At 43.3% G+C, this 27,615-nt stretch overlaps 2 protein-coding genes across 3 annotated transcripts in view; one reads left to right on the top strand and one right to left on the bottom strand.

Moving 5' to 3' along the window:
- Positions 1–3,178: 3,178 nt before the first annotated feature.
- Positions 3,179–15,617, bottom strand: FKBP14 (FKBP prolyl isomerase 14). Its single transcript, XM_087772219.1, has 4 exons — positions 15,236–15,617; positions 13,163–13,314; positions 10,298–10,425; positions 3,179–8,436 (listed from the first exon to the last, which is right to left on the bottom strand). The coding sequence occupies exons 1-4, from the start codon at positions 15,430–15,432 to the stop codon at positions 8,278–8,280; spliced, it is 636 nt and encodes a 211-aa protein (XP_087628345.1). The 5' UTR covers positions 15,433–15,617; the 3' UTR covers positions 3,179–8,277.
- Positions 15,618–16,002: 385 nt separating this feature from the next.
- The window catches only part of PLEKHA8 (pleckstrin homology domain containing A8), a 33,320-nt gene continuing 21,707 nt past the window's right edge, over positions 16,003–27,615 (top strand). Inside the window, exon 1 of one of the 2 annotated variants that reach the window (XM_087772194.1) lies at positions 16,003–16,266. In XM_087772194.1, the coding sequence (XP_087628320.1) occupies positions 16,227–16,266 (40 nt within the window). In that variant the 5' untranslated portion in view covers positions 16,003–16,226. The remainder of the gene's footprint in view (positions 16,267–27,615) is intronic. The other variant, XM_087772205.1, reaches the window with a different exon arrangement.

Genomic DNA, 27,615 nt, shown 5'->3' with positions numbered 1-27,615 from the left:
TAAAGGTGGCTTCACCCACAACAAAGAAAGAGGGTGGCAGGTGCAACGTTCTGATATGAAGTAAAGATGTCACCTGCTGGGCTCAGTGAATGTTCAAAATGAAAAAGATAGGAGAAATCCTGGCTGGAGCCCCTTTATCCAATTATACCATTGAAGATTAATCTATGGAAATGGCTGCAGCTGTCCATGAGATGTCATTGTAGGCACAATGGCAGGCTTAGATGCCGAGCTGTTACTCATACACCGTGGAAGGTGATTCATTTCTCCATCGCACAAGTGACATAACAGAACACAGCTGCTAAGCCAGTGGCACAGGGGCAGAAGACAAAATGCTACACGGACACGGACTCTGGGCATGCTGCAGTTGCCCTCAGTGTCTAGAAACCTGTCAGGTACAGCACTGAGCCACACAACCAAGCTGCTCCATTGCCCCTTCAAAAAGGTTGCCTTTTTCTGGAGTAATGGTTGGATTTATCAAAAAAGCATCAGTCTGTTGCTTTGTTTTCATGAATTTTGTAATTTTCCTTGTTTTAATGTACAGTAACCTGTGACAGCATACTTATTTTGATAACTCTAAAAGGTATCACAAGACACATTTATTATTATTGGCTTATAAAGCCTGTGAGCTTGGAGCTTTTTTAGTGTGTTACAACAGCACCTATAACAATGAGGCTAAAATACTTGGCAATAGCTTAAGACTCATAATAATAAATAGTCAAGGTGGGTGGAAGAAGGAAATCTGTCATCCTGAGAAGATAAGCCAGTAATGACAACAAAGCAGCAGAAAATATAGAGACAACAGCATTACTTTCTTACACAATGATCCCGTTTAATCTTCATGTGTGCTTCCATTGTTACGATGCTCCCTGTACAGAAATGCTTGTAGCAGACCGATGAACTGGAAAAGGCATCTCACGTCCCTCTGCAAGAAATGCACTATAGTAACTCTGTGCTATATAGTTACCCTTATATAAAATTATATTAAAATTCAAGCATTGAGTTTTTCTCAGCTTAGCATTACTCATAAAATTGCAACAGCTTGAACATAAATCTATAAGATAAAACCAGTTCTGGTGTTATGCAGGTGATACAGGAGTTCATTAAAGTGACTGCATACCTGAAGCAGCTTTATATTTTCTATTAGTGTGTCCTGGCAGAATAACCTATGTGTAAATTGCTGCAAATTAAATCACAGCACTCAGAGCAAAAATCGGACAGTAATACAAGGGACAGAAAATGCCACTACATGATTTACCAGCCATCTGGTGCAGTGCAAATAGCACTCATTCAGGGGAGGTTACAGTCTTCAGATTAGTTATCACAGCAACAGGTCTGCTGAGTACGCTTAAAAAGTTATGCATGTGTCAGCAACATTTTTTTCTTCTCCCATGCACAACATGCACTGGGGGCTGTGAGCAGCGGCTTGTCCTTCCTAGGCAACGGATGGTTTTGCTGCAGCATTCTCCATTATTCCGCTTTTCAGGAGACTTAAAAAAAAAAAAGAGACTGCCCAAGGTTTAATATGACTTCAAGACATCCTAACTCCAAAAAAAACCCTTGACAATTAAGTTATTTCCCTGATTCATGAAAGTGGTGGATACCTGCAGGCGGGAAAGGACCCCTGCTGACAGAAATACTTCAAACTAAAGTAAAACAAAGAAGTCCTTTTGGCTCCTGTACTTCCAAAAGGATGGGAAAAATGTATTTTCAAAAATATCCACAGCTGAGTATCTCTTTCTCATAAAAGAGCCCACATTTACATAAATGGCCTTGGCCACAATCTACATCTGGAAAATAGTAGTTAATAGGAGATGGGGAAAATAACAAAGCTCAAACTGTATTGTATGTTTCATGCTGGTTGCATGTTATTCCTTATGTACACATTTTAATAAAGAAACATCAATAATAAATTACCCAGGAGTTTCTAAACTTCCTTGTATTGGCTGTGGATATCAGCCAAGGAAAACTGGATGGTACGGAGAGCTGTTCACCTACCTATTATTTTGTTCAGCTTGGAGAAGAGAAGGCTGAGGGGAGACCTCGTCGCAGGCTACAACCTCCTCACGGGGGGGCAGCGGAGGTGGAGGTGCTGATCTCCCTGGTGACCAGCGGTAGGACACCAGGAAATGGAACGAAGCTGCGTCAGGGGAAGTTCAGGTTGGACATTAGGAAAAGGTTCCTCACTGAGAGGGTGATGGGTCGCTGGAACAAGCTCCCCAGGGAAGTGGTCACAGCACCAAGCCTGTCAGAGTTCAAGGAGCATCTGGACAATGCTCTTACTCATATGGTTTAGTTTTAGGTAGCCCTGCAAAGAGGGAGTTGGACCTGATGATGCTTATGGGCCCCTTCCAACTCGAGGTATTCTACGATTCTGTTTTCTCTCCTATTTCCCCCCGGTGCCAGGGCCCCTGGTGTTTTCTGAAGCCTGCCCTTAGCTTTACGCCCAGGCAGTGGTGTGACAGCGCGAGCCTGGCTGGTGCCCCTCCAGCCTGTCCAGAGACACCGGCGCATCCCTGTGCTGCCCTCCCGCAGCTGCCTGCTCCAGGAGCAAGGCGTGACGGTTCAAAGCCAGCAGAGGACTGGCAGAGCTTATTGACTGGCGTCCCAGCGCCCACCTCACCAGCCTGCCTTCACACAGCCCCACCACTGCGTGAGTGCTGGTTGTGGCCGTTTCGACAGGGTGCCATGGCGAGCTGGACTTGGCTCGGGTTAGCAATAACGGGATCTGGTATCACATGAATAGGAGCGTTGGCCGTTTCTGCTCCATATGTGCTCCCATTGCAGTTTGTGCTCATTTGTCAGTGGCAAGATGAGCGCCACATGCCCGGGAGCTTTGCTTCAGGCTGAGTTTTGCAGAGGCAGGGCGCTGAATTATTTCAGAGTGCAACTCTACATCGCGATGTCCATGTGGCCATGTTAAACCCAGAACTTAACCCAACTAATAATAATTACAATAGCAATGAGGACATGACAGCACACAAGGGCTGAAATACTGGATGCAAATATGAATTCTTACCTTCTGTTAAAAGGAAGGATCATCGCCAGTCTTACCTAAGTGTTGTGGTCAGCATTGCTAGGAGTAATATCCAGCAGGACATAATTTTCTTTAAGCTATGATTAGTCCATTAGCTATAGCCATATAGATTCCATACCCAGAGATGGACACAGGGTCACCAAGAACATTTTGCATTGTATTTATGGAATGAAAACCTGTTCTCTAAAGACATATCCCAGCAGATTAGAGAGACCAGAGCTAAGCTATTTACTCCCAGAGAAACAGCAGGCCAAGCACGCAATAGAAATAGATATTACCTAGTCCAATATTCAGGGAAAGAGGCAGAAGAGGAAACATCAGCTGCTTTAAAGAAACTAGAGAAATTGATTTAATGCTTTCAGTCTGACTCCCAGATGAGAAATCAATTATCCTGCACCATTTAATCTCCTTAAGCAGGTCATGACACAAACTAGAAATTAGAAGCATTGTATCTAATATGAAGAGCAGCTCTTAATGGCAGTTAGCATCAGCCTCAGATTTTTTAGAGGAAAACATAACTGGGATTTGGGGAAGCTCTGAAGAGTTGGCTCCGCTAGATTTCTGGGGTCAGATCCTAGTATTTTTAAAGTGGCTTTGTTATTGTTTACCTAATGGAGATGCAGAGCAGTTATGAGAAAAAAAAAAAAAAGAGAGAAAAAAATACTATCCCTGTGGACAAACTCCAGGAATATGGCCTTCAGAAACCTTGCACAAAATTACTTACCTGACATGTTTCAAACTATCCTCTATCTTCATGGCAAATTTCTCAGCTAAACCAAGCTCCTACTTCTTTTACATCATTCAAGAGAACAGAAATACCACACAGCTCCTAACCCGGTGCAACCCCTAGCTCAACCAGCCTGCTTTTGGAACAGAACCTCCTAGAAGGAAGAAATGTGATGCAGGAGGAGGCTCCATCTGAATCCCCTCCAGGCTGGGAGAGATGATAATGAAGGTCCTTGTCCCTGTAACAGATACATAGCTTCCTCCTGAGCTTTTTCAATTACATTTCTTGTGTGAAACTGTTGACATAATCAAGCACAAGCATGAAACCAGAAGCAGGATAGCTAAAGAAAGATCATTATTTTCTCAGAGAGTTGTTTTTCCTATGTACCAGGAGAAAACTAGGCCACAGAATGTAAGCATTATGATTAACTTTCAAGAGAGGCTAAAATTATCCAGGATTATACAAATATAAGCAGGTTTTGTTTGGTTTATTTCCTGTTACCAAAACCAATTCAGTGTTGAAGATATATGAAAGGTTTTGAGGTGGTGGGTTTGGGGGGTTTTTGTGGGATTTTTTTTTGCAAAAGCTCTATAATGAGACTGATGTATTTTTAAGAAGCAGTCATGCTTCTTAAATGCAACATATGCAACAAATGCAACATACCTATTCTGAATATTCCTTAATGGACCTTGGAATTGTGCATTTGAACTTTGTTCTAAGAGTAAAAAAATCCATATGGAAACTGGCTGAAGCAGTGATTTCTAGTCAAAGCCAGATCAGGAACCAGCCTTATAATTTGCAGTACCTACATCAGTGGTTGCCAATGTCCTTTCTACCAAGTAAGCAAATGCCAAAGGATCTAGGAAACAAAGTCTTTTGCATTTCTCACATTGCTCTGCATATTTCCCCTAGTCTTGCTCCTTTCCCCCGGAATGCCCCAAAGCAGCGAGCTCTCCCTATGTGCTGATGCTCACCTGCCATCTGAAACTGGGATTTCTGGATCAAGGGACAGACCACATTGTATCTAATAGCAGAAATGATGGGGTGTGGGAGCACATGCAACAAAGACAACTGTAATTGAAAGGCTGACCTGTACCACCTATTTTTACACTGAAGTACTCAGGAAACAGGCTATCCATCATTTTCGTTCTAAATGTCATGAAGAAGAAACTATGGTAGCAATGTGTTCAACATGTACTTAGCACTGCAATTTTATGACTCTGTCACATATAGTACTCACCAAAACACCTCTATACTGGGGATGTTGCTGGCAGCACAAGAACATAAGGTACCGAAAAGCAAAGATTTAAGACCCAATACAGTGATTGCTTCATTTTCAACATTGCCTTCTCAGTTGATCTCAAAGGAGAAAGCTTTAAAAAACATTTCAGACTATAAGCACCATTTCTGAAGCTTTGCCAAAAGCTTTCTTGTGTCACTGCATTGCATATCAAGAATTTTCAAATAAAGTAAGCTCTGAAGACTGCTTCTATACCTAGAGAAGGCAGCAACTCCCACTGTAATTGCTGGGTAGTGGCTTTGAATGACAAGCAGCCGTTCTGAAAACCATCAGTACATATTTTCCTATATAACCACAAAACAACAAGAAACGTGTGAAGAAGGCTATAAACTGCAGAAGGAACAATCTGGTATGTGCTTACAGCACTGTTTTGAGCCCTCCCCACTTTTTCAAGTGCTGCATTTTACAGACAGGCAGTGAGGGTTTGTTTCTTCAGGGGAAATACACCTTGCACTTCACATGCAAGCCAGCCAAAATGTTGCTGAATGCCACTGAAGTTCCAATATTCCTTCTCCCCTCAGAGGGCAGGCAGCTGCCTGCCTCTGCTCTCCTTCAGGTAGCTGGCCGGCTCCTGCTGGCACTGCAGCAGTATTGCCCTGTGGATTAACAAGCAGGTGCAATTGAGGTTAAGACAAGCAGTGCTATTTCTACCACAGAAATCCCTTCGTCTTCACAGAAGGACTTCAATGATAGCAAACAGTAATAAAGTTGAAGTGGCTTCTCAAATCTGCTGCTGATTCTGCACTTTTGAAATGTTTTTTTACTTCCATTTCAGAAACATAACACAGCTACCAAGAAAAGCACCAAGAACAAAAATCATCCACTCATCTGGCATAAACCTACACACAACGCACCAAATAAAGCTTCTTGGTCCTGCAGCTTTAATGCTCTGCTGGCATTAACAAATTAACTACAATTCATGTTCACTGAAAGTTGTCTTTATGAAATGCTTTAAAAAACAAAACAAAACAAACAAACCACTAAGTAGAAGATAATGCATAGGTACATTTCACAGCATTGCCTGACTCCCAACTTGTATTTATTACAAAGGAGGCAAGATTGCCTTACAGGCCAACCTCATATCCTATTAGCCCTCCTCAGCCTAGGCTATGGTAATTGCCTAGGCTCCCCATGTAGTCAATGGAAAAAGACAGGTATCTCTATTTGATAAGGCACCTATCCTGATACAGCATGAAAAATATACATGCGATAAGTTGCCCCCAAGTGCCTAGTGCCCCAGTGGCTGTAGGAGAAATCAAGGCACCGAGCACAGAACACAGACAACCTTGGGAGCTAAGGTCAGGCAAGTTGAATTTTCTCAAGTGATGAGTAAAAAAAAAAAAAAAAAAAAAAACTGATATGCAAAATCATGACCAGTAAGAGCTAAATAGGGAATGATTATTCGTTATTTCCTCACAGTGCAAGAATCAGGACAGGCAACAAGCCTAGAAACAAAGGGAAATATTTCCCTACATTGTTCTATGGTGAAACTCACTGCCATAGAACATTATGGGAACAAAAGTATAAATGGGTTCAAGAAAACTAGATGGCATCATTGAGGAAAAAGACCTAAAGGCTCCTGAAACCAAGATATGTGGTCTTAATTCTGTAGGCCATCAGCCACAAAATGCCAGATGCTGGAAGAAAAAAAACCAGCCAACAGAAAACCCCCACCACCGCATACCTTCACTTACACTTTTTCCCCCTAAAACAGTCACTGTTGACAGCAATCTGCTACATCCATATGCAGCTGAACTCCATTTAACAGAGTAGTCTAAGACTTACTTGCAACACTAGGTGGCGGGTAAAACAACTAGCTCATCTACAGCATTGAGAACCTTGGATGTCGAGTCGCACTTGGCAGTGGCTAAGGATTAGTGCAATGCAGCAATCTCAGTTTCATACAATTGGATTTGCTTTGTGTCCCTACATAGCCTTGAGCAACATTTTTTTCAAGTAAAATACTATGTTCAGAGACCCATATGTTAGTGGTGCCAGAATACAGGCTAATTGCTTCCCTGAGATATCTTGCCCTCTCATTTTAGAGCCCAGGGACAATTGCTAAGTATTTCCTCCTCTCCAGAAACAGTTCAAACAAACACAACGTGGAGCTAAAATCCTCATGGCCTCCACCTCTGTAAAAACACAGCACCATACCATTTACCTCATGCCTCTATTTTTCTAACGTCACTATTATTTAAAATTCACATCACTTTTGTGCTACTTGTGAAAATACTGCAACAGGGCAATGATGAAACAAGTGCTGCAACTCAGGCAGTAGCAAAGCAGGCAGGGCAGGACAATGCAAATTGCTCTTCAGGCCATACTGACCCTCCTGTCAGCATGCTCTTCCCCTTCTGCAAATAGTAGAAACTTCAGACTTGTAACATTTTGCTTAATATCTCCCTCAAAACTTGAGAGGAGAAAGGTATGATCTTTCTTCATGAATGCAAGCTCCGAGTTTCAAAACAAATGTGTTTATGTGTAAAGGACACCACCTCTGTGCTGCAGCATAACTTTCTATTTTCCAAATTACAGGCACTTCCTAGAATGTTGCTGACATTAAAAGCGAGAGTCTGGCATTTAACTCCTACTTTGTTCACATAACTTAAAGAAAAATGCAGACAATTATTGGCATGGTTGGTAACACTCCCTTTAGAAGAGCAAAATCAGCACAGGATAGTCATTCTTCTCATTCAGCTTTGTATCAGTTTCTCAGCTGTATAAAGAGATGCTGATGCCTTCTAACACATCTTTCAAAAATCTGCAGAAAAAAAGCAAGGTCAGCACACTGCTTTTCAAGCAGTGACACACAAGAAGGAAGGTCAAGTAATTAAGCCACAGACTAGAAGTTATACATAAAGGAGTCACTGAAAGTGATCTTAACACACAAACAAGTCACAGAAAGGCACTGAACTGGATTTTGATTTTCACAGTGTTTGATAACTGGAAATTTTGTTTCATTTCTGAAAAATAAGTTAATACAAAATTAAAAAAACACTGATGTGCAACTCTTTGCTGCATAGAAGGAGGTACATTTTCATACTTTAAAATAGTTTAAAACATTTGTACATAATGCACAGAAATTCTTTTATATAAACAAAGAATGTTTCTTTGCCAACAGCAGCCGCCAACTCCAAAACATAGAATTAAGACAAGAGAACCAGACAGTCTAAGTCACCGCCATTTGTGTCAAAAAAATTATGCCACCCTTTTCTACAGCTCATCATGCTTGTACGTAAATTCCCTTGCAGATATAAACCCATCACTGTCTTCATCTTCTTTATCAAATATGTCTTCAACCAAAGCATCATGCTGGGTGTCATTTACCACTGCTCCATGCTTTTCAAATTCTTTCTTCAAGTAAATTTTCACCTATTAGACAAAAGGTGAGAATTAATGTGTTTAGGCTTATGAAAGAATTGATTACTGTAGCATAAGAGAGGGCCGCTATGTTCAGGACGGTAGTATTAGACAGACACCTTCCTTCCTATGCCACTGCCAGAATAATACTTGTCTGACTGATTCTGCAGCCCCATTCAGTGATGAAAGACTCTTTAGTAAGATAAGCAACAGTAAAACTAGCAAATCAGTTGCCGTACCTTTATGGTATCTGACTGAAAAATGAGCCAGGAAAACCTGTCATCTCATGTCTATACAGTAAAGTATCAATAGGTAGGCAGAAGTTGTTAGCTACCAATTGGTCAGAGACCCAAACAGCTTTTTCACATCCTAGCACTTTGACAAACCAGTAGATGTAAACGGCCGCCCCAAATATATACAGAAATCTGTCCACAATCTCAGCTTTGCTGCTCTTATGGGAACTATATTAATAAAGATTTATTTCTAGACACCTCAAAATTTTAAGGGACAAAGATTCAAGGTAGCTTTTAAAAAGACTACTGCAACAGTTATTTACACTAAGCTCATTACTAATGGTGAGCGGTGTTTTGAACAACATCAGATTATTTTTACTGAGTTTAAGGTTTAACTATTGAGATCCCAAGGGTTCTAAATTGCAGAGCCTTCTACAAGAATATCAATATCAATACAGCCACCTGTTAAACAGATACAGTTCTTGCTATGTAAGTGGTAACAGTGGACTGTTAACAGCAAGATAAATGGGCCATGTTTCAGGTCTGTTTTATTCATTTCATATTCTGGTATTTGTTAGGGTCATTGCTTACATTTCTAATACACAGACAGTGGACACACTGATGCTGTCTGATGCACAGTACGAAAGATTAGTCTTTTGGGTCTAGCAAACTGTACCAGCCCCAAATCAAAAAGAATGTAGTGGTTTATCCTAACTTCTCATGGATGACTTTTGCTCATTGGAAAAGCAGAAGACTGAAAATAAGAGGCAAATAGAAGGTGAATAATGCTGAATACACATCCTTCAGACAGTGAATGCTATGAAACAGGTCTGCCCTACAGCAGAATTTCTAATTCCAGTTTATTAGTAAATCATCAACTAATCCCAAAAAGCCCTGAAGTCTGGTTTTATTTCTAAGATGTTTTAACTTATCCAAGTCTTCCATAACTGTGGGGCACACATCTGTGTCATGCACCTATGCCTCAGCTTACCGAGGCCACTTTTGAACCCCCAGTCCAGCAGTTCCACTGGGATTTAAGGCTCAGTGTGGTGCAGCATAGATGTGCTTATTTAGCTTAGTTTTACTGGAAAAAAAAAAAAAAATCTATTGTTAAGGTATAAGAAAGTGTGTGAGCTGAAGCCATACAAGAAAGGCAAAGCACAGACAGGAGCTTAATTGTTGAGCCAGGAATAGCAGTTCAAGTGCATTTGGCATGAAAGATACCAACCCAAAAAGGCATAAAACTCCAAAGGCAAAAAAAGCAGAGAACTGGAAGGCAGCAACATTGAAAGTCAGCTCCAGGGAAGAACAGAGACTCACCCTTCCCCACATGACTAATGACCACCTGGCCAGCAGTAACTTTTTGGGTGTCTTACCATTCATGATGAGCATATCAATTCAGTAGTTATGCTAACAACTCATTAGTCCTAGTTACCCATACTGTGCATCGCCCAATAAACAATTGCTTTAAGCACTCTTAAATAGTGTGTATTTTGCTTGCAGAGTTGCTCTGTGCACAGTAGTAGCTAAAATCTAACTTATGTTTAGATACTTCTCTAACAGGATCAAGTTAAGCTTATCTTTCCCTTTGCACTATCTCATCATGTTAGGTTTGCTCACAAGAAGTGTCACCCACTCACCTCTTGCTTGGACAGTTTCCAGTCATCGTTAAGATCCATCTCTTGGAATGACTCATGAGACCTTGGTCCATTCCTAATTTCTAGAAGGTCAATGTTGAAAATCAGTGTGCTCTCAGGTGGAATTTTTCCTGCCCAAAATGGTAAACATGGAGAAAAGTTAAAAACAACTACATATTCAGTGCCACACAAAAGCCATATGTGTCAGAGCAATGTTCCAGTAACCTTACTACTTTCAAAGCATCCTGCAATTTGAACTAACAAGGATAAGTATCTGCAACAGTGATAAATGTAACTATTTCAGAGTGTAGCCTGGACCCTGAGCAGCCCTTACAGCACATACGCAACTTTAGATGCGACTAGTTTTGTTAGAGACTAGTATGTGTTGATGTGAGCTCATATTCAGCAATCATCATCACAGGTTTAGGAGACAACATTCTTGAATCTTCTTTTCATGGCCAGAGACAGATAGACCACGAGTGGAAAACAGTGAAGAGACTGTACAGCCAGCCAGGTGGCCACTACTGCAACATACAGCCAAGACTGATAGACAGGGTAGCAAGAAGGTTGAATTCAGTCCTCCTGATACACCATAACCCCACCAGTCTCCAAATTCCTCTCCACTGCCAACTGACACCTTGTAACTGCTATTCTGCCACTGGAAAAACTCTTCTGGCAGAGAAAGACAGAAGGGCAGCAATGCTGTCAGTATCCCACAGCTGCCTCTGGACTGCCACACAAAGCACTGAGCCATTCCCAAACACACAGCAGAAACTAAGTATATAAACCTGCTCAAGAGACATGTTGGCATCATTCCATTTTTGATGCAGGTGAACAGACTGATAATTTCCTAATAGTGCCAAGGACCATACACTTCCCCACCCCAGGATTTCAGTTTATCAGGCATTGGCTTTTAAAATGGTATGCTATACCTTCAAGCTGATGGCTGAAGCTACTACTGTCAAAGACCTTTTAGCACACCGCTTTGCTCCTTATATAGAGAGAAGTTGAATAGGACCAAATATATTTCTACATTGGATGGTAGCACCCCAAAAAATATTCCTGTGGCTTAAGAAGACAGGGAAAAAACTAATCCACACCTACACACATCAGACCTACAGTGTTAAGTACACCCTGAGCTGCAATAAGAAATGGGCTTGTAGATTTCTGGGATGAATAAGTGTGCAGAAACTTTTGGAAATACAGCACACAGTGGCCTGCTTAGAGTTTGGAACACAGGTAATTTTTCTGAGCATTACAGAAAAAGGCATCTGACTCATCATTCAAGTCAGACAGCAAGCAAAGCACCAGGTGGGAGGAGAGTGAAGTTATATGCATTCAGAGGAAAGCATGAAGAATACGGAATAATTCTGTCTTCAAGGGCATCATTTGAAAATAGCAACATAATTATGTTCAAATACTTCAAAGTTTTTCTAAAGCAAGTAATTTCTTGCAGCAGCTAGCAGTGTTTACTTGTTCAGCCTTGCACTAAACACAGAGGTGAGGCTTGCAAGTCTTTGAAGAACAACTGTAGTGCTTTACATATTAATCAAGGCAATTAGGCCTGTGATGACTAAGCAAGCACTTCAACATTTATCTTTTTGTTGAAAAATTTACAGTTGTGCGCTGCATATAGTTGACTGACCACTGCAAACATGATTACTTCTAATACTATCTCTTGAACCCCAAACCACAGCTTTAAAAGATGTTTTAAAAGGATACTTTCAAGAAAGGAGGATACAGAGTACACTTGTATGTATGAAGTACTACTTAGCATGGAGTAATATGGAGTACTACTTAGCTTATGTTCAGCCCTACTTGCCACAAGATAGACATGCAAACACTCCTCATTCCTAAAGCAGTCTCAGATTAATGGGAAAGGACAGTAGCAGGAAGGATTATATGTTCCAAGACATTTATCCTTCCTGCTTTAAAACCTTGCATTACCTTAGGTCATTTGTGATAACTGTTGTCATGACAAAATATTCTAATAATTGCTCAAAAAAGTTAACTAAAACAAACCCCATGAAGCAGAAAAACTAACCTTCCTGCCTCTTTCAAGCTGTTACTCATTTAACTGCAAATCGCAGATCTGGCCCTCCCATTAAAATAGGATTCTGGAAATGTTTGAAAGGAAAACACCCAAACACCATCAGTAATAGACAGGTTGAGAAAACACTACAAACAATGCTTTTATCTGTCTGTACATCATTCAATACATCTTCAGTAGATGCCAGCATGACTGCCCATTTACCTGTGTATCTTACTGTGAATAACAAAGACCACTGCCCAAACTGAAAATAGTTAAAAGAGAGAAAGAATTAAATGTCCCTATATGGAGAAATAAACGGTGACTTTTCACTGCATCAGCTACGAACTGGTTGGGGAGCAGTACAGGGAGATTCTTCAGGTTCTCAAAGAAACCTGCAAACAAGAACGAGGCTTGTACATGCACATTCATGAAGTATTACCACAAACACAGATGCCACAGCCAAAAAGCCAACTGTTACCTAAGCAACCACTTCCAGCTTGACTATAAAAAGAAAAAAAAAAAAAAAAAAAAAGGGGGGGTGTGTGGAAGCAGAGCACTGTTGAGCACCGCACCAACAGAAAAGACACTCGGAGCATACAACACAGCAGCTACCATCAATTCCTATTTTTCCGCCCCGCATTCACCACATAACCACTTAATGGTTATTTCTGCAGAAAAAAATTTGTGAGAAAGAGCACCTGACTCCATCAATTTTTCTTATTTAATGGAATCAGCCTGGAAAGCTTGAAAGCCTGCTAACCTCTTGGACCAAGAAGAAGAATAAAATACAGATATTAAAAACAATTAAAGTAAGGGAAGGACTTCAGGTGTTTTACCTTTCCCTTCTTTTCCATAAGCAAGGGCTGGTGGAATAGTTAGCTTCCGCTTCTCTCCCACACACATGTCCTTCAAACCTTTGTCCCAGCCTTTGATAGCTTCCCTTATGCCAAGTGTAAACCACATAGGTTGACCATTGTTATGCTTGTGACTGGAAAAGAACAGAATAAAACACTTAGTCTTTAGACAGCAAGTTCCGTAAAAGGCACGTGGAGCAGATGGAAGATGCTCACAGCATAGATACATAATTAAAAACACACCACTGTTTGGCAACTTGGCATTTCTTAAATGAAAGACATAGACTTTTAAGTCTTTAAAACTTATGCCTTGCATGACAAGGTTCCTTAAGAAGTGGAAAGAACTAAAACAATATCTACATGGTGTGTTTATGACAACACTGAGCAACCTGGATCCCCACCTTCACTTCCCTGATCACCTATTTCCACTTTGAAACTGATCATACTAGAAAGGCATTTCTACTTAAAAATCTGCATTCAAGGGCATGCATATTTGGTAAATTGCAAATCAAGAACCAGCTTGGTCGTGATTACAATACACCTTATAACATGCTTAGAAGAATTAGCCACATCTCTTCCAAAAAAGCCATTAGGAGAAGAAAAAAAAAAATCTAAAACAAAACACAAACAAGTACACAACAGATAGATAGTCTAGAAAAGAGAAAAAAATGCATGCAAAACATTCGAGTCTAAAATAGGCAGACAAGCCCCTTTTCCAGTTTAACCAGGTGGTACACCAGGACTACTTTCACTCTACTGACAGAGACAGAATTTTAACAGCTCGATATACTAGTCATGCAGGAAAGGTGCTTAACAAGAAAACAGAGAACTTACAGAAGTTAGTCAGCAGCAAAAACTTAGAGTGTCACTAGAACTCCTTTTAGAGAGGCAGCTTAACTACAAGAGAAAATTAGTGAGATTTTAATTTAAATCGTCTGCAAGAGCATAAACATGCAAAACATTGTCTTTTTTTTTTAGTATGTTCCACGAAAGTACACTTCAGACATAGCCTACGGATACTTGAGCATTTTGCTGTCTCCCACTATTAACCCTTCGTTGATGTTTTACAGGAAAGGCAACATTAGCAAGTCGTTGCAAGCTCTCTGCAGACTCCCTTGAATTTCTGGCTCTTCCTCTTACTTGCATTACTGTGGCTCTGGTATGTTGATTTGTCTGGTCGGGGGCAGGTGAAGAATATGCCGTTTCAGTAATGAAAAGGTGTCATTGTACTGCCAGTAGTGGAAGGATATATATAGCTTTTTTTTTTTTTTTTTTTTAAAATTAGAGGCAGACTTCTCCCCTAGAAGTTTGCTTTAGAAACCAGACAGAAATTGGTGCATAGCAGAAGACTTATTAAACTGCTGAGATCATATACCAAAACCTGTGTCTAAATTGCAGAAGAGGATGTCTAACATTCCCATCCTTTAACAAATACCACACGGCCCTACTTTCTACAGACTACCGAGAAAACAAAAGCTAAATAAGATTTATTTTATAGCCTCAATCTGGCAAAGGGAAAGGAGAGAAGCTTTACTGTTGGTGTTCATCTTAAACAGCATTGTGAGTCAGTGCTTCCTAAACTGTCGAAGTATAAAGGCAAACCGAACTTTCTGAACATAGGTGGTGGTGGAAAGGGTCCCGCACACAAGTGTGTGCGGCATTATTTAAGCTATTTTAATTCAATAACCAATAAAATCTAGGGCATGCTATGAGCATGCATGCATTGCTTTTGTTTCCTTGTACACAGGTAAAGGCAAGCTTGGGGCGTTTTGGGAGGGAGGGATAATTGTAAGGATAAAATACAAAGCCACCCGCCCTCAACGAAACGCTCCTCACAGAGCTACTTCGCAGATGGATTGCGGGCCACTCTGAGGGGGTCCAGATTCAGGAAAGCACTGCCAGAGGAGATCACCTACGTTAAAATACATGTAAAGATATATATATATATACACATATATATATATATATATATATACATATATATATATGTATTTCCCCGCGCAAGCTCACCCACCAGCCCGCTCGAAGGCGAGCGGCCCGGGGCGAGCTACTTACGTGGAGTGAAACATGGAGCCATCCCTCTCCAAGTAGCCTTCGTAGTGAACCAGCATCATGTCCCCCCACTTGGTCCTCCTGTGGCAGAGGAACGGCTTCTGCAGCACCTCCACCTTCACGTCAGCCGCGGGGATCAGCGCCGCGGCCGCGCAGCCCAGCGCCGCGCCCAGCAGGGCGGCCCGCAGCGCCGCCGCCATCGCCGCCCCACAGGCTCACCGCCGCCGGGCCGCCATCCCGCACCCCCTCCCCTACAAGCCTAGCGGCGCGGCTCCCCGCGGCAGCGGCCAGGGCCGGGCCCGGTGCGCGGCTCCTCTCGCCCGCCCAGCAGACGTGGCAACGGCCCCCACAGCTGGCGGCCCCCGGCTTCCGACGGGCCGGGACTAGAGGCGCGCCCTCTGATTGGCTCGCTTCAGAGCGAGCCCAGAAGAAGAAGTCGCCCATTGGGGAACGCCCCTGTCTGTCCCTCAGCTTGGCTAATCGGCAGCAGATCTCTGTGGGAGGGGCCCTGCGTGAGGGAGTGGGCGGGCCTCGGCGCTCCAGGAAGCGAACGTTAGCGAGCGGGGGAGCCCCGCGCAGCGCTCACACAATAGAGCCGGCTCCTGCCGGCCGCCGATTGGGCAGCGCGCTCACAGAAGGCGCATTCCCATTGGCTGCGGAAGGCCACCTGCTTTGGGCGTTCTGCGCCTGCCCCGCCCTCCAGTCTCCTGTCGGTCACGTGGGTTGCGATTCCTAGAACTGTTTGCGCTTCCGTAGCGCTACGGGGCCGTTCTCTGGGTGCGCGGCCACGGCGCGTTCTGCGCTAGGAGCGTGGCGGCGAGGGGCGGGCTCGGCGTGTGGGGGCCGGGCCGGGCGGGCGGCGCCCCGCTATGGCCCTGGGTGCCGGCGGCGCGGCGGGGCGCGGGGGGCGGCGGCGGCGGTGGCGGCGGCGGCGGGCGGCGTGACTCCGCCGGGGGGCGGCGGCCGCGCTGCATGGGGGCGGGGGCCGGCCGCCATGGAGGGGGTGCTGTACAAGTGGACCAACTACCTGAGTGGTGAGTTGCTGCCAGTCCTCAGCCTCCGCGCGGAGCGGGCTTCCCTAGCGGGACGGGTGCCCTTCATCTTCTTTTATATATATATACTTATACAAGTACATATATATATATATATATATGTATTTGTTGAGTGTGGATCGGCGCTGCCCCCTGACCCCGCCGGGTTTCCCACTGCCACAGTGTCACCATCCAGCGCTGGAGGAGGCGTTTTAGCCCCTTGTGGGTGCCAGCGCTCGTCTGGGGCGTCCCTTGCCCTCCCCGGGGTCGTGGGTTGCGGTTATTTCGGGTGCATTAGGTCATGCTCGCCGGCGAGCTTCCCCATTCCGTACACCCCCGTGAAACTTTTATTGCTTTTATTGAGTTGCTTCGGGGAGCCAGGGGAATCCCAGACCTGGGAGGAAAAGGTGTCGGCATTAAATCACACTTGGGAGATTTGGATGAAAATACATGCAAAAAAGGAGGAAAAAAAGGGGGGGGGGGGGCTGTCCTGCTAGCGCTAGGCCTGGATTTGAATTTTTTGGGTGTTCCCGTGCCGTGGGATGCTTGGCTTCTGTAGCAGACTGGAAGCAGCCGTGCGCGGCCAGGGTCTCCTCAGCGGAGGTTAAAGGTGGTGGGGTCAGAAACGCTGCAGAGGTGGGGAGGGTCCGGGGCCACCCGTGTTCCTGTGGGGTGTCCGCGGCCGGACGGCGTTGGAGCCAGGGCTGGGTTGTAATTTGGGGTGTGTGGACGGGGTCTGGCCTGGTGCCAACCTCTCTGTGGTTTGTTGAGACAGTTTGGAAACTTGACGGTCAGAGAAAAATAACCACGACCTTGACATTGCCAGGTGCAAGTTTTGCTTGGGAGCGTAGGCAAGGAGGGCTGCCTTCCTGCTTGAATTTTTTTCAGAGAGGCTGGAACAGCTGCACCTCTCTGGTTAGTTCGGAAAGTGTAGGAAACCAAAATTAAACAAAGAAGAAGCTGAAGCACAAGCAAGTGATGAATTCATGTGGCAGGGGGATGGGGGGGGGGAGCGGTGCATGAGGCTGGGTTTGTTGGTGTGCTGGAAGATTGCTGCAGCTTTTCCCCTTCAGGTGTTCTGAGAGGGGAATCAAAAATTGTCAGGTCTCAGTGAACAGGCATGGATTTCTTTTTTTTTTTATTATTATGATTTCTGAATGCTCTTGGATTATGGACTTTGTGGCAGTAGGAGCAGCCATGCTTGGCTATTCCACTTGGATTGCAGAACTCGGGTAGTGTTATTAGTCCTTTCCCCATAATAAAAACGTCCATGGTTCAGTTGATCTAAAATTTTGTGTGTTTGTTTTTCTTTGCATTGCTTAGATGCTGGGGCGTATTTGGAACCCTTGTGCTTGCTTTCGTGCCGTGAGATCTGGGGAGTGAGTGCCTGTGGGAACCAGTGCCTGTGTGGATGACTGACTGGCGTTGGCATTGTAGCATTTGTGTCTGAGTGTGATTGTAGTAGGATCAACTGGACTTGTCTTCTGTTTTGATGGTAAGATGAAGACTAAGAACCAGAAATATTCCAGTTCTATCAAAATTAAATTTTTGTTTGCTGGCCACATTGATATGTACTTTCAACCCATTGACCCTTCATGAAGAAGGATGACATTTTGCAAACCTCAGTCTAATTTAATGCAGATTGAAGGAGTCTCGTTTCCTTGAATGTGTGAGATTTGCCCCAGCTGGAAACTAGATGAGTTTTTGTTCTCAGTAGAGAGAAAATCAGTGGTGGAGGATTGAAGCATCTTTCTGATTTCTTTGCTGGAACTTGACTCTGCTAGTAAGTGTGGTGGTCAAGGTCACTCCATGCCTTTTCTTAGGTTGTAGACGGCCTGTCTCGTGTGTGTTTGAGAACAGTAAATTTGCTGTTCTGCAAGCTAACTAGGCTTACATGTGCTTTCTTTTGGCGTAAAATGAAGACTTACTGCCCTGAAGCCATTAAGTTATAAATTTATGCGCTGATGCAAAAAAAAATATCGTGCTGGAAGGTGGCGTTTGTCATAGCAGTAGCACAGAGCTGGGGAGTGAGAGACAGGACAGCCTCCTTTCAGGGATTAAGGGAAGCAAGAGGGTTCAACAGGTCATCCAGAACAGTATTTCTGTCAGTGTTCTGCTTTTCCTCTTGCTCAGGGTTAACTACTCTGGTGCTGAGTGGTGCAAATGATGTATGCAAAAAGTCGGGAAAATGTGTGTCATCTTTTGTGTGCCTGTGTTAGTAACACAGTGCTGATGTAAACGTACACAGCAGGTATCTTATGTCCTTTCCTCCTCATAATGAGGAGCACACCTTTGTTTCACACAGAGAAGAGATAAGGCATTCACCAAAGAATAAGCTTAAAACTGTAGAAAAGGATAACTGCTTTCCCTTCTTGCTCTGAAGAGAGGAGCTGATGGAGTTTGTTGATAATTGAAGTCTTTTCTGGGAATTTTGGTTTTATAACGTCTTCTGTCATTGCCATCACGAGAGGTCAAGTCCACATCAACCTATATTCCCCCGGCTCTTGGGCAGGGAGCTAAATCTCTGTTGCAAATTACATAGTTATTGACAGCAAGAACATTTCAGAAGTAGGAACTAAGCTTGGCTTCCTGTGGGCAAAGGGCGAAGAAAGCACAGCACGATTGCCGGCAACTGAAAGACAGATTAGCTTGTCTTGCTGCTCAAACAACTTATCTTGTTTTATAATAAATGCACTTGTTTGCTTTATATAGATTAGGATAAATTGAATTAGTGTTACATGGTTTCTGCTTGGAGATAGGGTTTTTCTCTGGTGTTGATCCCGCGCTCACATTGTGGTTTCTATATGCAGTGGTTCCAGTGCTGCCTTTGAAATCTCTGAGTTTAGAGAGCTAAGATTTTAGAGTTTTTCTCTCCCTTAACGCAATGGCCACCAAATAGTGATTTTTCAATGTAATATTTTTGTTTAAGTTCAAGTGAAGTGTGCCAGCTTTGGATCAGATAGGCATGCACGCAGGTCTAGCCTATGAAAATCCACTTGGGATCTTGTGTTTGCAATAAGTGTGTTCTGAGATTGCTCTCATCTATGCTTCCCCCGCTAAATTGGTTAAAACCTTAAGGGAACAGGGGACTTCGCAAGCAGAATTATCGCTGACGTATAAAGTGTGATAGCACTTTTTCAGTTGGGCAAATATACGATGCCTCTGCAAACTTCAAATTGTTAATCCTCAAAACCCAGAGCTGGGTGACTTAAATCATGCAGGCGTGTAAGTTGGCCTCAGCTGAGCCTACAGTCAAAGCGTGTAACTTGATCTTAAAAATTCCCTAGATTTCATCCTTTGCCAAAACTCTCTAATGTTAGCATTGCTTGTTAAAGGTTGTGGAGGCTAGGGATGGGCTTATAGCCTGGATAAAGGGACTATAACTCTTACTTCAGTAGTGCTTATTGTAGTAAGCAGTTGGGGTGACAAAAGCGTCACCCTATAGCTCCTCGGTCTGTTGTGCTGCCACTGCCTGTGGTCCTGGCTGAGCATAAAGTGTTCTGGCATGGATAGCATCACAGCCAGATCCTGGCTGCAGTCTTGTAGCAGAACTGATCTCAAACCAGGGGATGCTGCTTGCAGGACAGAGAAAGGAGAGAGCGGGGGTGAACTGCACCTGAAGGCTGCTCTTTGCTGTTTGGAAACTGTCTCCCACAGGACTCTCCGACTGAACTCAAGCTGCAATTCACGCTCTTTGTTAAGCATACCTTCTGACTAATAAAAGAAATTTCTTTAGTCTTTGGAGATTACCTTCTGAAAATAATCTGTGATTTTGATTTATCACCAGGCTTATAGAATGAGTAAACTATCGCTTACCCACAGGGAAACAGAGCGTGAAGTTGGGGAATACCTTCCTTCAATGGTGTGTGTGAAAGCTTGGCACTTTCAGTTGATTTTTCTGCTGAAATTCAATTCAGTTCAGATCTTCAGCGTAAGGCATGCCTTACCTGGGATCACTGGCCACAGGCAGGATTGCTGCTGACTCTGGAAAAGGTGGTATGTATCAGCTCTTGGCTTGGGGATCAAAGGCAGCTTCGTCATTGGAAAGAAAAACTTGACTGCCCCTGACTTGCCTAGTATTCTCTGTATGCTCCGTGAAATGGCTTTGATCGCTTTTCTTCACAAAGCTAAGCTTTTCCTGGTATTTAAATATTCACTTCCTTAATTGTGCTGAGTAACTCTAACCTTAAGTAATTCATCTTCCTTAAGGCATGACACCCTCGCATTCATGCCATCACTAGTGACGCTGCATCATACCACATACCAGAGATCGCTCTCCCCACCTTCCTGTCTGTAATCATCCACTCTCATTTCATTGTTGTGCTCTGAGTTCTTTTCAATTTATCCCGAGATGCCAAGAGCCGGCACCAAGCAGTAAATTTCAGCTTCCACATAAAACTTTAAATTACACTTGTCTCTAATGATTCAGAATTCCTGAACAAACCTGGAGGGAGAGCTCAAGAAAATGTGAAAGAGCATCAGTTTTTATAGCTTGAATCCGGATGCACATGGTACTGCTTAGAGTGAGTCTTTGTTTTGGGAGTTTAATTTAAGAAATCTGACCTTTTAGGACGGGAGACATGTACACTTCCAGTTGATATCAAGCTCTGGAAGTAAGGTCCTCTGTTTCCAGAGATGGAGGAAGTAATTGAAAACTTCACAGTTAGATAAACATTTGGTTCTAAGAAGCTTTTGTTTATAATTTTTTCCCTTCTTTTTAACCTCTGGGTATAGTCCAAGTTCTGATTGTATAAAATGAGAAGTCTGGCTTTTGTAGAGGTGGACCTAGACAGCTGAGGTTTCTGTGGCCTTCAGGGCAATGGTCTGCCCAGTATTGCTGACTGTAGCTGCTCTCAAGACCAGGCATTGGTTTAGGTGGATGACTGAGTCTCACCCAGTCCTGGCTATGCTTCTCACCCAGGATGCTTCAGGGACAAGTTAGTTCATTCTCTTTGGATTTTGCGTAATTACATTTGTGTGGTTTGACCTTCTTTCTCATGTCTCTCTTCCCTTCCTTCCCCTTTTTCTTCACGTGGCAACCTTGCTTTTGTCATACCTTTTTGTAATTGAGTCATGTGCTCACAGCAGAAAACTTTGATGAGGCTGCAGGAATGGAAAACAGTGGCCCCTCTCTCCTCTGTAGGTGTTAGAGCAATGCTGCAGAGCATACACAGTGCAGCATTCCCTGCCAGGTATGCTGCAGTACCGGTGCCTCTGCATTCGGTCCTGCACTGAAATAAATAAGTGATCTCAGGGAATGGCTGGGTAGGAGAGAAACGAAAGGTGTGGCAGAATGATGGTGAAGAGATACCACCTTGTGTGTTTACATAAATTCATTGCCTTGGCTCAGTCTGGCCTGATAACCACCCCAGGGGTCAAAGAGAGGAGCACCTGGTTTGCTGGGGCTGGGAAGTGTAAACAGAGGAGGGAAATTCCCGAGAACTTTGAATGACTTGAATTTGTATGTCTGGGCAGTGGCCTGGATTATTGAACTTTCGCTTCCATCACTCGCCCTGATCCCCTCTCTGCCCTTCATCCTTTCACTGTGTCCCCCTGAAAAATGCCTTGACTGCTGGTACATTGAGCTCTCCATGCCTTGGCTGGTCACTGGCATAAAATCTTTTACAAACAAACCCAGTTGCCCTGTGATGGCAGAATGCCTTTTCCAACGCCGCTAGCCCTGCACTAAGAGTTGTGGTTGAAATGAGGGTGGATTTTATGGGACCCCTGCAAGAAAAATCATTTGGGAGAGGGTCACTGTGTAAAAGCTGGTTCCAGCTGTTGCTTGCTTCACTTGAACCTCTAGTGTCCTTCAAACAAGTGCTTTAAAAAGTGATACCATTGTTGAAGTGCTAAATCTGTGAACTTCATTACCTTTAGGGGCTTTTGGTATTGATTCCTGCTGTTAATGTGCACATAATCAGAGTAATATTGCAATATGGGCATTTCTAGAAGCTGCTCTCTAGGTGAGACAGTAGTAGCTCAGAGGACATGCGTGAATTGTCACACTCTTGTCTGCCTGTCTGCTGTCCCTCATGTATACGGTCTGTGGATTTTTATCCTGTCAAATTGTTTTGCTTCAGAATTAAGGCTGCAAAATGTGTTCCAGTGCCTGGGATTGTCCTTCCCAAAATACCAGGTAGCCTTAGGAGGCTGTATGGAAAGAGCAGGCAGTGGTTTTGGGTGTGAATTGCTCATATCAGGATAACCCTTTAACTGTTACTTCTGTTCACTATATGAGAAAAAAAGGTAAAAGTTTCAGATTTGGTCTGTGCAAGATACTCTTTTGCTATATGCTGTTCCCAACTAGAAACACAGTGATGACTGACAGCATGAAACACGCGGCCGCATGAACTGAACTTAGTCTCATGAGAGGTACACACCATCAGTTGTTAAGTACTGGATTGTAAGATTTAGTGCATGCACCCAGTAGTTGCAATTGCAAGCACGTTGGGACCTTGAAAACGACTGTTTTGTCCATTTGTGATGTGGAGATTTCCATAGCCTTAATTCCCCGGGGAAATCCTCATCCATTGGACAGCAGTGGTCCTTCTGGGCCAGTATGAAACGTTTGTGTTGTATAGGCGAGGAGACGTGGCGAGCCCAGTGCAGAAGTCAGGGTCTTTTTCAGCACAGTCCATGGCAGCTCAGCGGTCTTCTTTCTAAGCTGGAAATAAGATCACTTGGCTTGGTCCTGTGTTTCGGCTGTTAGATGCATCCTGTAACTAGAAAATATGACTTTCCTCGTAACTGGAAGGCAGGTGTTTTGCGGCCACAGTTGCAGGAGGGGAAGGCAGTACGTTCTGGCCAGCAGCTGCTACCTGAACAACCAGGAGCAGGCTGGGCTTCAGCAAAGGTGCGGACCTGGTGGCATTCATAGATTACATCAGTACTGGCAACTGGAGAAGGACATGTATTGGATTTTCTCTTGCTTTTTGCAAGACACCAGCACTGTCTTGGTCCTACTTGAGCTGAGTTTTCAGCGGGCTCTAGTCCAGCTATCAGTCGTTGACACAGCGCTGGGCAGAAGCTGTGGTTGTTCTGCCCCTGGGTGCTGGGAGGTAAAGTGGCAGGCGGTGGTATGGTGAACACATGGCACGGCTTACTTTGCACAGGGTGGGGTGAAAAGATGGATATTGCTTGTTCTTGCTGTGAGATGTCTCTGACTATCAGAGCAGCCACTCTGGGACTCTCTTGCAACCCTGCACAGAAGAGCAGGGATCTGGCTCTGCTCTGCCACCTGCAGCTAAGTCTGGGGTCTTGCTTGTGATATTAGCAGTAGGGATGTGATGAAGGCTTTAATTCCTCCTATTGGGCAGATGTTGCCCTAGCATGGAAATTTCAGAATTATCTCCTATCCGCACTTAAAATCTGAATTAAGGTCAAAGAAGTCCAAGGACTATCTGTTGCATAAGTTTTTATAAAGACTTATGTTGAAGTTCAAGAAATTAATAACCATAAAGTATTACATAATTCTAGTGGAAAGCAAGCAATAATAAAAACCTGGGTGTCTGGCCTTTGTGCCTTTTAGAAATGCAACTGGAACTGACATCTCTTAATTGCAGCTTGTTTTCCAGGTCATCAGTTTGACTTCTTGAGTATGTAATTCTCCCAGATGGTTTGGCTTTGTGGATGTCTGACATGATCTACATGTCTTCAAATGTTTTTTTTTTTTCCTTGAGGCTTGGCACTTTGGAATGAATGCTGTCTGGAGTCTGAGTTGTGTAACATTAAATTTTGAATTATGTCCAAGTTTCAACTGTGTTATCAAGAAGTGTCAAGTTTGCTCAGTGATAGCTGCATCCAGACTTCCTGAAGTGTAATGGTGGAAGTAGGCAGATCTTTCAGGCTGTGGAAACTTCTGGAGAAATACTGAATCCTTAACAGGCACAGACTGCTTAAATATCTGTTTCTGTAGTGGACAATATAAAATCTTCCAGGTACTGCAGGTACTAACTTTAAATTTTACACAGGAGTGCAATATGTATTAGGACCTTAACCAGTGTCTGTGAAGTTGTCTGGAATCTCTTCACTTTCTTCTACCTTGAGCTACTACTCACTTCTATTGTGCTTTGCATTTTATTATCTTTTTTTTATATATGTCTTTCCCCAGCAAGGTCAATTTTTACTGTTAATGGCTCTGTGCCTCTAAAATGAGCTATGGAAGTATGACCTATGTTTTGTCCTGCCTGTGCACCACCACCAGTATAAATGGACTTAGTAAATTCTTCTTCAAAGTTGTGTTAGTGCTGGCACCAGTAAGACCTCGAAAGGTTCAGCTTTAACTTTCTACGTCAGGTGAATTCTGGATGCTCAGTTCCAAAAGTTGTAGTGTTCCTAGGACAGTTTATGGAGAGAGAATAAAACTGAATAAACCCAAGACTTGCATTCATGGAAGAGTCCAAGTGTCTTTTTGCTGCTTTGTTTTTTGTTGTGTTTTTTTTTTTTCTTCCCTCTGCTCTTTGCTTGTCTGCAAATGTGAAGCTCCTGTAATTGAAGATTGTATGCCTGTTGCACTGCCCATGATTTGTCAGCCACATGCTATTTTTAGCTGGTTGTTTAGGATAACCTTCCCATGGCTGCTGACTCAGTGTCAGTGAGTACCAGGTGGTTAGTGCATCTTCTGACAGAACCTTGCTGTGATTTTTTTTTTTTTTAAATTGGTTTCCTTTTATAAAAATATATTTTTATTAGTGTAACAATTCTGTTCTGAAAATACATGCTGTTCTGATTAACAATTGCCTATCATAGTCTTTTTAATACATATCTAATAAAGAAGAGTTAGGTTCTGTGAAGGAAGACAGATGATTGCGGCTTCCCCCTCAAAAAAAAAAAAAGACCCAGAATCAAAAAACGCAACCAAACAAAAACCTCAACAAAATATATTGACTCATAAAATATTTTTAACCAGCCTCCAAAGTGATGGAGCCAGAGCGCTTTGTATGTTGACTAATTGATTGCACAGGCTTTGATTGATGGGATGCAATTTGGTTGAGCATCAGCTGCAATGGTAAGCTGTAGGACCATGATTGAAATGATTCATGTGCAGCAGCAGGATCTCCAGGCTGAATTAGAGGCTTGTATTGACTGTGGTGCTGTGCATTATTTAAAGGATTGCTTCTGTGCCATTGAGTGTCTGAAGCAATTAACTACTTCTCTCTGCTGAACAATCACCTCCTTTTTTTGTGAGTTCCTCCATATCAATAGTGACTTTTAGGATAGTTTCTTTATTTTGGTGGCAAGACAAATAAAAATCAGTCTTGCTGTTTTCTTTTTTTTTTATTCTCATTCTTGTGATTTTTTCCCTTCACATAAAATAAAAAAGTATTGAGAATACTTTGGCATTTATAATGTTTTTATATTCTTCTAGGAAATAATGGAAGAGCTCTGGAAGAGTGTGAAAAAGGATTTATGTTTGTTTCCCTTGCACCCCGAAGGTTCAGTAACCTATAGACCAGGTTGGCCCGGATTCTGTGGTATTGCTTGTTTAAAATAATAACCAAACAAAAAAACCCAAATCATACTCCTACTATTAGCCTGTGGCTTTAGGGCTTTCTAACCTTAAACTGGGCTGGGCTTGGCTTCAGCAGTAGCCTAAGGAATTGGTCCCTAGCTGGTACGGAGCAGTCATTCCTCCCGGTGCAGGGCAGCAGAGGCAAGGCCTCTCTGCAAAAATGTGTAGGAGCCGTGTGGCCCACATGGTCTGTTTTTCCCAGAGATGGTTTGCCAGCACAGCGTGGGGAGCTTCGGTGTCTTGCTCCCTTGTGCCACGAATGAGTGGTTAAGTCGCATAAAGAATCACCGTCAAAGATATTTGGAAATAGTGATTTTAATAGTAATCTATAAAAGTGTGATTCAATAGAGTTCGATGGCAAGGTTCGCTCTATTACTTACTATATGAATGGAATACATATAAAAAGGAGAAAAGAAGAAGAAAAAGGAAAATAGCTAGCAGCAGTATAAGGTTTGTTTGCAGCAAGGAGAAAATCACAAGAATTTAGCCATAACTAATCATTAATTAATCTAGCGTCTAAAAAAAAGTGATTAGATTAAATGAGGTCTACTACAATATTTGTATCGATACACACACACAGACAATAGGCCTAGTAATTTGTTGCGACTTTAGTGAAATACTCACAATATGCATATATAAAGATACCCAGTAAAAATTCCCCTTGAGTTCAGTGAAATACTCACATCAAACGATTAACTCAACAGGCGAAGGTTGAGTCTCGAGGGGTGAAAGGTGCCAGAGATCAGCCCGGGTGCTGTTGTCAGACCTCTGTATGCAAACTTAAGAGTTCGCAGCTGTGAGAGGCATCCCACCCGGAGGGAGATTCTGGTGCAGCCCGCTGCGATCCAGGAGAGCTCAAAGGGGTCTCCCTTGGTACTGCTGTTTGGAGGGTCACGAGATGATTGACTTTAGGCATCAGTAAATTTCCATTCTACTTTCACAGCCCATGTTGGAAATCACTAAAGTTCTCAAAAATTCCAGTGATGCTGGTACAGATCCTCCCGAGCTATGGCGTGGATAAGATAGCCCCCAAGGCTATTGGGAGGCGATTGATACAGACAAAAACTATGTTCCGGGGTTGTCAGGGCTGCCTCCCTGGTATAGACAGTGCTGCTTCCACCTTAACCATGTGAGAGTTTCTGATATGGTCAAGGGACGCTTAACCGCCAAACTCGTTACATGAAGGCCAAGTTTTGACGGGAGTTACTGAGATTGTAAAGCAGCTTTGCTTCCCACGCTCTGCCAGGTGCACAAGAGAAAAGGGGTGGGTGGGAGAACGCACCACCACACCTTGGTCCTGTCTGGGGGAGCTTGTTGCAGCTCAGTAATGAAAACTGCTTTCCTCCAGTAACATTGCTGCCTCATTTCTTCTTGAGGTAATGAGCTTGTAGTTTTTAATTAGACATAACTGATGGCTGTCATGTCTTGTTTGTTTGTGTCTTTTCATACTGCTGTAGTACTTCCAAAAGAAGAAAACAAAAGGGGTAATTTACTTCTGAAGTTGGACAGCAGGATGGGCAAAAGTGGTACCCAGAACTATTGGTTTTGGTCTAGCCTGGTCGTTTGGTTTTTCTCTGGGAAGGTATCCAGAAGTGCAAGTCATTAATTCAAGATTACTTTTTATGTGGGCAGCATGAGAGTTTCAAGAGCTATTGAGAACTGCTTCGTGGAAAGATGGTGTTCAGAAATCAACACATCCTCCTCTGTCCCCTCCTTCCCTTGATTTTTAGGAGTTTCTTGCCCATTGCTTTTCAAGACGGTTTGGCTAGACCTTCCCGCAAGGGAGGAAGACATGTAAGGCAAGACAGCTGGGGTAGCTTTTGGAAACAGTGACGAGG

This window comes from Nipponia nippon, unplaced genomic scaffold (genome assembly GCF_047370975.1).
Source record: "Nipponia nippon isolate SJK-2023a ecotype South Korea unplaced genomic scaffold, ASM4737097v1 scaffold_1, whole genome shotgun sequence".
NCBI lineage: Eukaryota > Metazoa > Chordata > Aves > Pelecaniformes > Threskiornithidae > Nipponia > Nipponia nippon.
The sequence above is the reverse complement of the archived record's forward strand: the minus strand, read 5'-3'. Positions and strand labels throughout refer to the sequence as shown.

What these genes read in the sequence shown, in the direction of transcription:
- FKBP14 (XM_087772219.1), bottom strand. Translation starts at nt 15,432, where the DNA reads ATGGCGGCGGCGCTGCGGGCCGCCCTGCTGGGCGCGGCGCTGGGCTGC. An exon ending in TTATGGAAAAGAAGGGAAAG is followed by an intron (nt 10,426 to 13,162) that starts GTAAAACACCTG and finishes CATTTTGGGCAG; the next exon opens with GAAAAATTCCACCTGAGAGC. An exon ending in GGAAACTGTCCAAGCAAGAG is followed by an intron (nt 8,437 to 10,297) that starts GTGAGTGGGTGA and finishes TTTGTCTAATAG; the next exon opens with GTGAAAATTTACTTGAAGAA.